At 36.0% G+C, this 12968-nt stretch overlaps 1 protein-coding gene across 3 annotated transcripts in view; it reads right to left on the reverse strand.

Moving 5' to 3' along the window:
• The window catches only part of CACNB2 (calcium voltage-gated channel auxiliary subunit beta 2), a 373480-nt gene that overhangs the window by 11293 nt on the left and 349219 nt on the right, over positions 1–12968 (reverse strand). For all 3 annotated transcript variants that reach the window (XM_031939900.1, XM_031939899.1, XM_031939898.1), the window contains exons 8-10: positions 10244–10324; positions 9103–9161; positions 4150–4259 (exon numbers count right to left, since the gene is read on the reverse strand). In XM_031939900.1, coding sequence (XP_031795760.1) covers positions 4150–4259; positions 9103–9161; positions 10244–10324 — 250 coding nt within the window. The remainder of the gene's footprint in view (positions 1–4149; positions 4260–9102; positions 9162–10243; positions 10325–12968) is intronic.

Here is a 12968-nt window from a genome sequence, read left to right on the forward strand (position 1 = left end):
TCCTCCTCCTCCTCCTCCTCCTTCTTCTCTTTTTTTTTTTTATTAATTGAGACAGTTGGGGTTAAGTGATTTGCCCAGGGTCACACAGGTAGGAAGTATTAAGTGTCTGAGGCCAGATTTGAACTCAAGTCCTCCTGACTTCAGGGTTGGTACTTTATCCACTGCACCTCCTAGTTGAATATTCATTATTTGCAATCTAGTACTCTCTGATGATGAGAATCAGGTCCAAAAGAGAATTTTCCCTTGTTGGTTACACCATCTTGTGAAAGACCTAATGCAAGTAAAATTTATTTGGCTGTGCTTTAGCAATAAGAGATTTGGGTAATTGAAATTTCCCTTTATTTACTCATATCTCTGTGCTTGGCTTGTGAGTTCCCCAAATTGCTAAGTTCCTCTTTCTGTCTACGTGGCCTAAAGTATACTCTAATGAAAAAAAAAATTACTTCTGTTTTTGGATGCAATGAGCTACATTCACTCAAATGCTCTCCATTATGCTTCCTCTATTTGGTTCCTGACATCTGAATATAACTTATTGTTATAATATCATCCAATTCTCTTTTACCTATCTCATCTTAAAAAAATGACATGTCAATCCAGATGCTTATTCTATTCATGAGGTCAATTTTTCTCCCTAGTTTTAGGACCCTTAATTCAATTTATTTGTTGCTAATATTTTGCTGATACTTTTGGTCCCGTGTGAAAATATTTATTTTTTTGTTTTTTTCCCCTAAACTATGTGCTTCCTTGAATATTTTTTTTTCTCCTATGAACTTGGTTTGGAGTTGGAAGGGACTTTAGCTATCATTCTGTCCAACTCTCTCACTTGACAAAGAAAGAAACTAAGGTCAAGAGAAGTTAGATAATCTGCCCATAGTCATAAAGCTAGTAAGCATCTGAGATGAGATTTGAACTCATCTTTTTAATTCTAATTTCAGCATTATCACATTGTGCTATTTCATTATACTAGTTTATAAGCAATTGAATATAAAAGGTAATTTATTAACAATCCAAATATGATTCGCCTGTCAAATTAGTCCATAAATATGCAATAGACCTAGTGTCTAGAGAGACTACTGAGAATGGATTATTTGAAAACATTGATGGAATCTTTCCTTTGTATGCGTCTTAACATTCATAGGCTCAATATGGAGGGAAATGGTGATTGAGGAGAGATTAAGAACATATGACCCATTTATTCCCATAAAATATGAGTAAGAGGCTCATGTATATATAACCTCAATATTTTTGAGATAGTGAATATCTTCCTACTCCCTTTGTGGCAGTTTGGTCCCATTGAACTCACTGTTCCTGCTTCCCAAAACAAAATCCACCTGGCTCTTGGGCTGCAGGTTAGTGTAGTGGAAAGAACAATAACTTTGGAATCACAAAATATGAGTTCAAATCCTGACTCTGGTATTTATTATCTATGTGCCCTTAACTTCTCTACTATTCATTTTCCTCACTTGTGAAATAAAGCATTTGGACTATAATTTTTGAGGTCCCTTCCAGTTCTGTATTCTGTGATCTTTTGTGCTTATCCCTTTTTCTGTTCATATGACAGACAACTTGCCAACGAATCATTAAAAATGCTACTTTTGTATGACTTTTTCCAAGCTAGTGCCAAAAATAGTTTAAAAATAACATCTGTGAAGAGAGTACAACTGTCAGCTGCATTATGTTGCTCTCATTATTCTTGCTGGAGAATTTATCTGGACAGACTACTTCACTGGATAAAGCATCCTGTTGATGAAGTCAAAGTTAAGGAAATTGATTTCATTAAATTACTATGGGCCAGGTGTCGCCTACTGAAGATAAAAAGATTTTAAAACAATTACAAGGATCTAGACATTTAGGATCTTAGGTTTTACATGGAGGCCATCAAGTCCAACCTTCTCATTTTGTGGATGAGAAAGCTGAGACCCGGAGGTCTAGATGATTCCCCCAAAGTCATATAGAGGAAGTAGCAAGATCAAAATTATCTTCCACCTTCTAACTCTGAGTCCAGCCATTTTTCCTCCATTGTACTAATTAATTAAATTCTTGCCTTTATATCATTATAAAATTTTTTATTTAAACAAAACTGATGGAGATTTAACAGAAAGTATGTCCCATATTAGGAAATGTAAGGGTAAGTGGGAGTTGGGATAGAAATCTCATCTGAGGGTTAAACAAAGAAATTTTCTATCTGGAACTCTTTTCATTTCATTAGTTTTAGGATATATTAGAGAAAAATTTGTATACTTCCTCTGTTTTGTTTTAAACTTCACTTACCTAAGTAAGGTTTGATTTTATTTTTGTGTGCTGTTATTGCTATTTTGGTGTTTCTTCAAAAGCCAAACCAATTTCTTGTGATTTTTGTTTGTTGAATATATATACATATATTTGCATATATGTATAAAATTATATATATATAAAATAAAATTTATATATATATATAAAATCTCGTAGCTAGTGTGTATGTATGTGTATGTGTGTATATATAAAATCTCAATATCGACAGTACTGCACAATACAAGTATTGCTGCTAATATGAGAAGTATTGATTTTACATTCCTAAAATGCTGAGTCTTAGCTGATATATGTTCATATTTTTCTTCTGATTTCAAGCAGAATAAGGCTGCTTACCTTATTGTGAAATCCTAAAATATGCACTTTAATTAGATAAAGTTTGCCTCCTGGCCTATAAACCTCAAGAAATCAATCTCAAGAGTATCAGCCCTGAAGTCAGAAGGACCTGAGTTCAAATCTGACCTCAGACACTTAATATGTTCTGGCTAGGTGACCCTGGATAAGTCACAACCCCAATTATCTCAGGGAAAAAAAATACATTTTAAGTATTTAATACTTTTCTGGGAGACCCATATCTCTTTGAGAGCTATACTAAGTATATTTTCTTTACATTATCCTAGTGAGATGAAAGTCTGAAACTGTTTGGATTTCTCTTGAAGCCAGAAGGATCTATAGGGGAAGTTTTGGGGTGCTTTTTAGTTTAGGAAGATTTTCTTGGCTTTATAGGTTAGTAAGTGATTAATCTCAGATATGGCTAATATTATTATAACATTTAGTACTTCAATGAGATCAAAGTTGAAGGGTCCCTTCATAGGAGAGGGAGAGGACAAGAAGCTCAGTTACTCTAGAGTTGTTTGTTGCTTTTAAGGCATCTGACCAAATTGGTTTCGTTTCTTAATTATTGGTGAGTAGGGGAATTTCCAGTCAACCCCAACTTTGTAACTTCCTCAGGAGGGAGATTCCCTCAGGAAAATCTCTAAAGACTCATGGTTTCTCTTTGAGAAAGGAAACTTGCTTTTCTTTATTATTTTTGGGTTGGAGAAGGCCCCCCTTTTTTTGCAAGCCAAGAATCGACAAATTAGGAATTTTGTCAAATGGTATTGATTTGTTAATTCTATCATGAAGTATTTGTAAATATGGAAGAATCTTAGTACCATATTTAATTAGGAACTATACCAGAAAGAGTCTTCTTGAGATTCTTTTAGTGGGGAAAGCATTAAAAAAAGACAACGTGGAATTTCCCTCAGTAACAAAAGAGCTATTCAAGATCTGGGACTATAAAATTTCCAAACACTCAATCTCAGCAGATTTGCTGAGGATAGCAAACATTAAAATTGGGGACAGTGTAAGGGTGGAGTCAAAAATATCCCATCCCACTTAGCACTGATGGTTTTCTTAAGTGACAACTCATTGTGATTATTCAGTACCTATATATCTCCTTATGCAGAAGGAATTCAGGTAACTTGGACATGCTCTCTGAGAAACAGGGAGCTATAGTCTATTTCCAAACTGGGTTGGCACTTAAGAGACATGACTCACTTCTCACAGAATTCCCAGCATGGATTTTTGGGTAAGTCACTAAATGTCTCAGAATCTCGACTTTCTCATCTGTAAATTAGGGATGATAATGTTTGAATTATCACCTTAGAGAAACCGTGGAAGGAGCGCACTTTGTAAACTTCAGTTGCTAAAGAAACGTTATTTCTTACATTAATTGCAGAATGGAGAATTTTTACAACGTGAAATTATCATGTCTGCCTCTCTGTCCCCATGATTTTAAGGTAGATCTTTCCATCACTGAATGGAAGAGTGTTTGAAATTCTTGTTTGAAGAGAAAATGTCAGTGTTGTGCAAACTTACCTAAACTCGACCTTGTGTTGGAGCGTTCTATTATCGCGTGCTTGCTAGGATTGTTTAATACTGAGCGTTTGGCAAGCGAGATGTCAGCTGTGACCCTTGTGATAGATATCCTGGGCAAAAATAAATAAATAAATAAAATCATTAGATTTAGGTTTCCAGAAAGTTGGAGAAGGAAAAAAAAATGAACAGTTAATATTAATTCAGGTAACTGAGCATATGACATGAAATACACAACTGGGAGAGAAGACATGACAAATTCAAACAAAAAGCATCGTCACAACATGGATGATTTGGAACTTTAGAAATTTGGAAATCTGTTAGGACATTTCTCATAACTTACGCTGATTTTTCAGAAATTCTAGGTAAATGATCCTAATATTTATTATAAAATTAAAGCAGACAAATATGGTTATTCATGCTATAAATAAAGGCTTTAGAGATGCACAATTGCCTTATAATAGTAATAGTATAATATATATATATAGTATAGTATAGTAATAGTATAATATATAATAGTACAATTGGGTGGCTGCAATCAATAAACATTTATTAGGCAGCTGCTATGTGCCAAGGCACTATACTAATTTCTAGTTATAGAAAAAGGCAAAAGACAATCCCTGCCCTTGAGGAGCTTACAATCTAATAGGGAAGATAAGGAAATCAATATGTTCAATCCAACTTTATACAGAATAAATAGGAAACAGAGAGGGACGGGGCTAGAATTAAGAAGGATTGGGGGAGATTAATTTTTAAATAAATCACCCAAGAGTAAAGAATTTTCATGTACTGATACACTCTCTTTCAGCTTAAACACCCACAAATTTAATAAGTGAAACACATGGTGAAAATATTCTATTGAATAAGCGGTGCATTAAGACTGGTGGTGGGGTGAGGGTCTCACAAAGAGATCATCTTTCTCATCTGTTTTAATCAATAGAACTCCTAATTCCTCTTACTTTGCTTGGATGCATTTCTGTGACCCTCAATTATGGGCTACTGAAGAGACCCTTCTCTCTATCCCTTTCTGCCAATTCCCTTTTCTTTTTGGACCACCCCATCAACAATCCTGAACTCCCATGTCCCTCTCCAGGGTTATTTGATTCTTCTACTGTGCTATCTGCCACATCATCTCACTTCAACTTTTCTCCTCTCATTCCTTCCTGGAGAAGACAGGATTTTAGTTAGAACTTCAAGAAAGCCAGGGAAGCTCACTCATCTCATCACAAAGAGATAAGCAGTGAAAGCATTTCAGACAAGGGGGACAGACAGAGAAAAAGCTCAGACCCACAAGATGTAATGCCTTATTTATATAGTAGGAAGGTCAATCAGTATGTGACGGGGGCAAGGTCTTAAGAAGACCCAAAGAGTAAAAGTTGTCCAGTTTATGGACTGTGGATACCAAATAGAGGAGTTTATTTTTGATTCTAGAAGTGATAAGGGAGTCACAGGGGTTTACTGAGTAGTGTGACAGGGTCAGACTGTGCTTTAGGAACATCACTTTAATGGCCAAATGGACGATGGGGAGAAATTGAGGCAGGCAGTCCTATTGTTCAGCTACTGCAGTAATCAATGCATATGATGATACTAGAGTAGTGGGTTTAATACTCAATATGTCAGTGGATCCTGCAGAATGGCCAAAGACCATGGACGAAGAATATTCATAATAACCATTGTTCTCAGGATTTGTCCCTGGATTTGTGCTCTGGTCAATAACTCCCTTCAAAGATACAGCTCACACTCCAGTTATTCTTTGTCATCCTATATAACCTGTAGCAGACCCTCTCAGAAATACCCCAGAGGGAGATTACACGACTGATTAGATAAAAGCTGTTTGCAGATAACCTTCTCCCCTCAGGCCCTGAGCCTCTGCTTTGGTGAGAACACACAGTCAAGGGACAATCTGGGCAGCAGACTTGGGACTTGCTGCTTCATGTTCCTTGAGAAATGCCAGCAGTTTCTCCTTTGTGGGATCTGGGTCATTTTTCCAACTAAGTATCTGCAAAGCTGCCTTGATTTGATGAAATATCATCTATTTTCTGGTTTGTTGACTCTCAAAATCACTTCTTCAATGAATGGCCCAGGAAGAATCTGGGTTCCTGTGCACATTCTTATACTTCAACACACATTCCAAAGATTTCACTGTAGATTCTTGAAATCTTCAGAATCACTGGTCTGGGGAATTTAATTAGCCACAGATGTTAGTTTTGCCTATTGGAGCAGGTTTGCCTGTTTTTATTCTTCTACAATCTTCATCCTGCAAGGTGATAATTTTTAAAAGCTCTGTTTACATATAAGAACTGGGGGAGATTAATTTTTAAATAAGCCACCCAAGAGTAAAGACTTTTCATGTCCTGATATACTCTCTTCCAGCCTAAACATCCACAGATTTAATAAGTGAAACATATGGTGAAAATATTCTATTGAATAAATGGTGCATTAAGACTGGGTGGGGGGAGGGTCTCACAAAGAGATCATCTTTCTCATGTTTTAATCAGTAGAACTCCTAATTCCTCTTACTTTGCTTGGATGCATTTCTGTGACCCTCAATCATGGGCTACTGAAGAGACTCTTTTATCCTTTTCTGACAATTCCCTTTTCTTTTTGGACCACACCATCAACAACCCTGTGGCTACCATGGCTTCTCCCCATCCTTGGAGTTAAGAGTTATACTTTCTGGGCACTTATTCTAGACCCTTAAACCTAAAGGATTTGATCAACGAGCATTTGTTAAGCATTTACTGTATATCGGGCACTTTACTGGAACTAGAAAGACAAAAACGAGACTCATTTTTCTCTTAATGAAAACAATTAAATTGGTTGAGAGTTTGGCATATAAAGCCAAGACAAAACCTTTGACTGAGACTTCTTCCAAATTCAAGGCCTGCCCAAGTCTAAGTTAAGGGTTATATTTTTTAAAGCTAAAAGCTGAATTAAAATGATCCTCTTCCTTCTTTTTCAGTCCCTCCTTTTGATGTGTCTTTACTTGTTGAAAAAGAAGCAGTGCATTTATTAACGTATAAAAAAAAGCATCAGAGTTTCTTCAGGAGGACATACTGTATTCAAAAATGCTCACATGGACGATTCCAAACTGCATGAAGAGGCAGAGCCAGGAAAAGAATAAATGAAAGCTGATTTATTCTAACAGGGCAGATTAGAGGCACACCTCAGTCTTAGCCAGGGCTCCACAAGGCCAGAGGCAATGGTTCTTGGCACAGCATGTAATAAATCATTTCATGAAGTTATGGAAAAATTAAAATTAGAAGAGTTAGGGAAAGCAAGCCAAACTGATATACACCTATTTTTCTTTTTCTCTTGAGAAATATATTTGTGCTCCTTTCCTAATTGTGTCTCTTTCTTGAACTGTGTGCTATTCCCTAGTTTTGGAACTGTGGGAATAAAACCTTTCATTCTACTCAGTTTTCAAATGTTAGCTTAAAAGATATAATAAAAGGAATAAATTATCATAGAGAGAATGCTATAGGGAATTCCTGAACCTTACTGATAGAGCTAATCTGACAATCTGGTTCCCGTTCTCTGATGACGGCTGGCTAGGGGAAGGAAAGGTGTAGAGAAGAGGGACAATGGCATTTCCACAGTGGAAATGCAGAGAAATGGCCCTCAGATTACTACGCTCTGTTGTCCCATCTTCCTTTTTAAAATTCAAAGCCTATATTTGATGATTTTCCTCCTGTTCCAGTGATAAAGGGTCAATAGGAACAGCACTGGGGGCTTCAATAATAATAATATCTCATTTTTAAGATCGACAAAATTCTTTTCCCCATAACATAACAACATAACATAACCTTTGCAATTATTATTATTTGCATTTTATAGACGGAGAGAGGTCAAAGGATTTACCCAGGCAGGGTCACACAATGAGCAGGCTGAGTATCAGCCAGCCCTCAGAATCTGATTTCCAAGGCTTCACCATTTCCAAATCCTTTCCTGCTTCCTCTGTGGCTACTTTAAAAAACTGGCAACTCTTACTTATATGACAACTATTTACTTTCTCTGCTGCTTAGCCCAGAGCAATACACAGAGGTCTGTTGATTGACTGATAGAGGTGCTGGATCACTAAGCATTTATTAAGTGCTTGTTATGCACTAGGCACTGAGCTTACTACTGGGAATATAAAGAAAGGTAAAAGATGGTTCTTGCTCTTAAACAGCTCACATGAAAACGACTATGTAGAAATAAGATATATATATATGGGATTAAACAGAAGATAATCAATGGAGGAAAGGGACATTACCATAGGCTTCTTGTAGAACAGGCATGTCAAAGTCAAGTAAAAACAGGAGTCACTAATTTGTATATAAGTATCCCTACAGCTGCATATTGACTTAGATTCATATTTCATTGTGCTTTTATTGATTTTGTTAAATATTTCTAAATTACATTTTAATCTGGTTCGGGCTTTCACCAGGGAGGGGGCCACGGATTGGACATCACTAGGTAGAATGTGGGATTTTAGCTGGGACGTGAAGGAAGCCAGGAGATGGAGACGGGGAGGGACACTCAGGGAGAATGCCCAGAGCCAGGAGATAGCGTTGCTTATGTGAGGAACAGCAGAGACCAGTGTTATTGTTTGGCAGAGTTTGTGAGTGGGAGTAAGGTCTAAGAAAACTGGAACAGTAGGAGGAGCTCAGGTTGGGAAGAACTTTGAAAGCTAAATAAAGGATTTTTCATTTGATCTTGCAGGTAAAGAGAACCACTGAGTTTATTAAATAGGGAGAGGATACAGAGAGATCTGTCCTTTAGGAACATTAATTTGGCTACCGAAGAGAGGGCTTTCTCTACAAAGGAAGCTATGTCCTGGAACCCTTAGGCTTCAGAGAGTTTTAGGTACACCTTGAGCCTCATCATGGTAACAGTGTGTCTCACCCTGGGATTCTATTTGATATCTCCAAAGATGAAACAAAAAGAAAATAAAAAGCCTGCTGATGTACTTACCGCCCTTCAAATCTGTGTTTTAAAAAATCAAATAGTGCTTTCTGCATCATATCTGTCACCTAAAAATAAACAAAGCAACAAATTAAGGTATGACAAACATCACTGCTTGTACTAAAGAAAACTATTTGTAAGAATGATAGATGTGAGATTTATAGTTGGAAAAAATGATAAAATTTGAAGGTTATTTTCCATTTCTGAATTTTGATTAAAGAAAACACAATAAAAGCACAGTTTCTAGTTTCTTGTTTTTATTCTTATTTACATAGATCCACAGAACTAGAGAATATGAGAATAAGTAGCAACCTCAGATGCCAATGAGTCCAACTTATATCAGATGAACCAATGTATGCTACTAGAGTCTAGAGGAGACAGATGCTAATCCAGCCTTTGATAGAAGATGGCCAGCAACAAGAAATTCATTACCTCCAAAAGAAATCTTTCCTCTGCTTGCAAAATGATAACTATGAAAAGTTTTCCTTATAATAAGCCAAAATCTTCTTTCTGATATTTCGATATCTAATAGCCAGGGGAAAATCTTAGGGGAAAATCAAGCAAAAATTTTAATTTCTCTTCTATCTGACCTCCAGTACCACTGTTGAATATTTAACAAGAACTAGTGGATCATTCATGTTCTTCCCAAGTCTTCTCTATATTTAGTATTTCGAGCTTCTTCAAATGGTTCTCATAACAAGAAATGTAGTCACTATTCATCTGATGGCATTGTCAATTTTGTTTCTGGCTAAATGTATGGCCAATAACCAAGTTTTCCCAGGTAGCAGCTCCCCTACTTCCTGAAAAAAAATATTTGTCAACATGTATCCACAGATTAAAATAATTTGGTTACTACTTCAGGCTATTCTATGTTAAAAAAATTGGAAGGGGATTTAAAGAGAATATTAATTCTTCTTGCTGCAAGATGCTACTCAAGGGAAGCTAATGTCCTCTAGGTCAGGGAAAAGGGGAAAGCGAGAAGGGGAAAAATTCACACAATAACTTTATATATTTTAAAAGGAATAGCAAGTTGAACATAATAGACCGGTAGTTTCATGTGCAATCATCTTTTTTTTTTTATTATGCTATGTTATAGAAATGCTTGTTTTATTACATAAATTTAAAACAAAGAGAGAGAGAAACTACTTACCTCATAGCCTTTCAGGGAAGGCCCCACTAACACTACTGGTCGCATAGAAGGCACCACATCGTAAGGAGGAATGTGCTCTGTCTGCAGAGAGAGAAGAGGCTTTAAGAATCTTAGGAGGAAGACAGGATGCTTATAATTCCTCTACAAGCACTAACTCACTTTCCAGGGGATTCAACCAAGAGGAATAATAAGAGGCGCTAGTTTTCCAGATTTTTTTTTTTTTTGCCTCTACTATAAATAAACTCAGTTCAAGAAGTGAGTTTATTTTTTCAACTTTTCCTATGCTTGAAACGATCATAATTCCACTGTCTCTCTCCAGATGTGGTAATTTGATTTCTTCATAGGCAAGCTCATCTAGAAGAAGGTGCTGCTTCTGATAGAACCAGGTAATAGGGTAGAAAGGTTGCAAGGAGGCAAGGGAACATGCCTTGGGATGGGCTTATGAAATCTTTTTGGATTGTCTGTAAGGCAATGGCAAGTGAATAGGATTGTGAACTTGCATTGAAAAGAGAAATAGTCTAGACTGTTGGGACCAGGATGTCTCCATAATGTAGGAGTGAAAAAGATGTTAAGGTCTTTTGTCTTAAGTACTGGGTTTCATTTACAAGGAGAGAAAATGAACTCCAAATTCCTTTTAAAAACAAATATAAGTATCTATATTATGGTCTGTTCCTACTTCTACAAGAAGAGGGGAAAATTCTGATCCTGTGATTTCATTGCTATCAGGAACACTCAATAGAGGAAGCTCTCTCTACTAATGGAAGTTATATTTATTTTTTCTACAACTTATAGTGTCAGAGAATTGTCCACAGTGCTGAGCGGTTGTAACTTAGAGACAGAATTCCAGTCCAGTTCTGATGCTGGCTCTCTAACTACGATGCAACACTGCCTCTCTTCTACTTCCTTGAAGAAGTCAGCTTTCATTTCTAATAAATAAAATACTAGTTATCCATTCATGCTTTTTGTATATAATGTGTGTAGTCTTTTAAAAATATTAGCAAGCTAAAAAATTAAAATTCAAAGGATGGAACCACTGAGTTCATTTCTGTTTTCACCCACTAAGTGACAGACTGAACAAAATTATAATCTTTTTATATACCTAACATACTACTGGGGAAGGACTTATAATCACAGAAGGAAAACTGAGGCCCAGAGAAGTTAAAGGGCTGGTCCAGGTCATACTGTTACTAAGCATCTCAGGCAGGATATGAATAGGTCCTCTGCCTTTGGAGCCAATGTTTTTTCCTCGACATCGTGCTGCCTTTTGCAGCTGAATTTAAGGCATGTCTATATTTCGTGCCTGATTCAAATTCCCTCTGCAATAAAAAGAATTTTGGGGGTGGAGAGTTACAGAGATAGTCAGTTACAAAATCAGGCAATCATTGGCGTAGCTCAACAGATTCAAGATGAAGGAAATAGAAGATAATGAGTAATTCCATTGACCATGTCATTGAGATATTTCTATAACAGAAGACATAAATTTAGTAAAGGACCAGGCCAATATTTAGAGTCATTGTGTAGAGCCAATAAATACAGTCTCTGATGCTGAGATTTTGTTAAAAGTTTCTAGTTAAAACACCTGTTGATATGTGAATTATTCTAAATAAATTGATAAATGGAAATTAATTTGAATCTGTAGCTTCCTTCAAGTTCATGTGCTATCTCCTACTGGAAGCTTTTTTTTTTCCTTTTAAATTCCTTTAGTTGCTATTCACTTCCTAAAAATTCCATGTAAATACTTATAGGTTTTCATGCTATATTCCTTAAATAGAATGTAAGCTCCTTGAGGGCAGGGACAATTTTTCATTTTGCCTTTATATTCTCTTTTTTTTTTTTTTTTTTTTTTTTTTTTTTTTTTTGCTGAGGCATTTGGGGTTAAGTGACTTGCCCAAGGTTACACAACTAGGAAGTATTAAGTGTCTGAGGCCAGATTTGAACTTGCCTTTATATTCTTGCAATATTGGGACACTTGTTGGATTAGAATAATTAATTTCTTTAACAAAGATATGGACAAAAATGAAATGCCTTTTAAATCATTCTGGGTATTTTATAAATTACCCTTCAAGTATAGAAGACTTAGGAATTTATTTTTGTATCACAATTTCTTAAGTCATTTTTTGGTTTGTTAAAAGTAATTTATTTTATCTTATTAAAAATCACTTTTATTTATAATTTTGATTCCTAAAGTTTGTTTCAGAAATTTTAAAAAGCACCTTCAAAACAAATGCACCAATCTGGAAAAAGTCACCACAGCATACACATTTCAGAGAAGAGAGAACACAATACCATGTACTGTACTGTCATTTTTCACTGTTTCAATGTTTAATGAATTTCCAGGTAAATTTAAAGAGACATAACAAGGTAAAGAACATTTTGTATAGGAAGTAAAAAACCAAGACAAACATGAATACAGTGACAGCACAGAATGCCACACAAGCACCAACCTAAAGCCATCTAAGACATGGAAAACAATCTCGCGGCCAGATCTCTTTCTTTTTCTGCAGTGCTACATAAAAGTTCACCACATAATTGATAACATAAGAAGAATGAGTACCAGTGCCCAAGGCATCATAAGCATATAAATGAACTTATTTATATAATGCAGGTGCAGGCTTAAATATTTGGAAGCCATGTCCTTGTAACTCTGCAGCATCAAGAGATTTTTTTTTTACCTTTGAGACCAGGAATGTAAATAGTTTGATGCATGCATTTTAATAACAGCCCA

This window comes from Sarcophilus harrisii, chromosome 5, assembly GCF_902635505.1.
Source record: "Sarcophilus harrisii chromosome 5, mSarHar1.11, whole genome shotgun sequence".
NCBI classification, from domain to species: domain Eukaryota; kingdom Metazoa; phylum Chordata; class Mammalia; order Dasyuromorphia; family Dasyuridae; genus Sarcophilus; species Sarcophilus harrisii.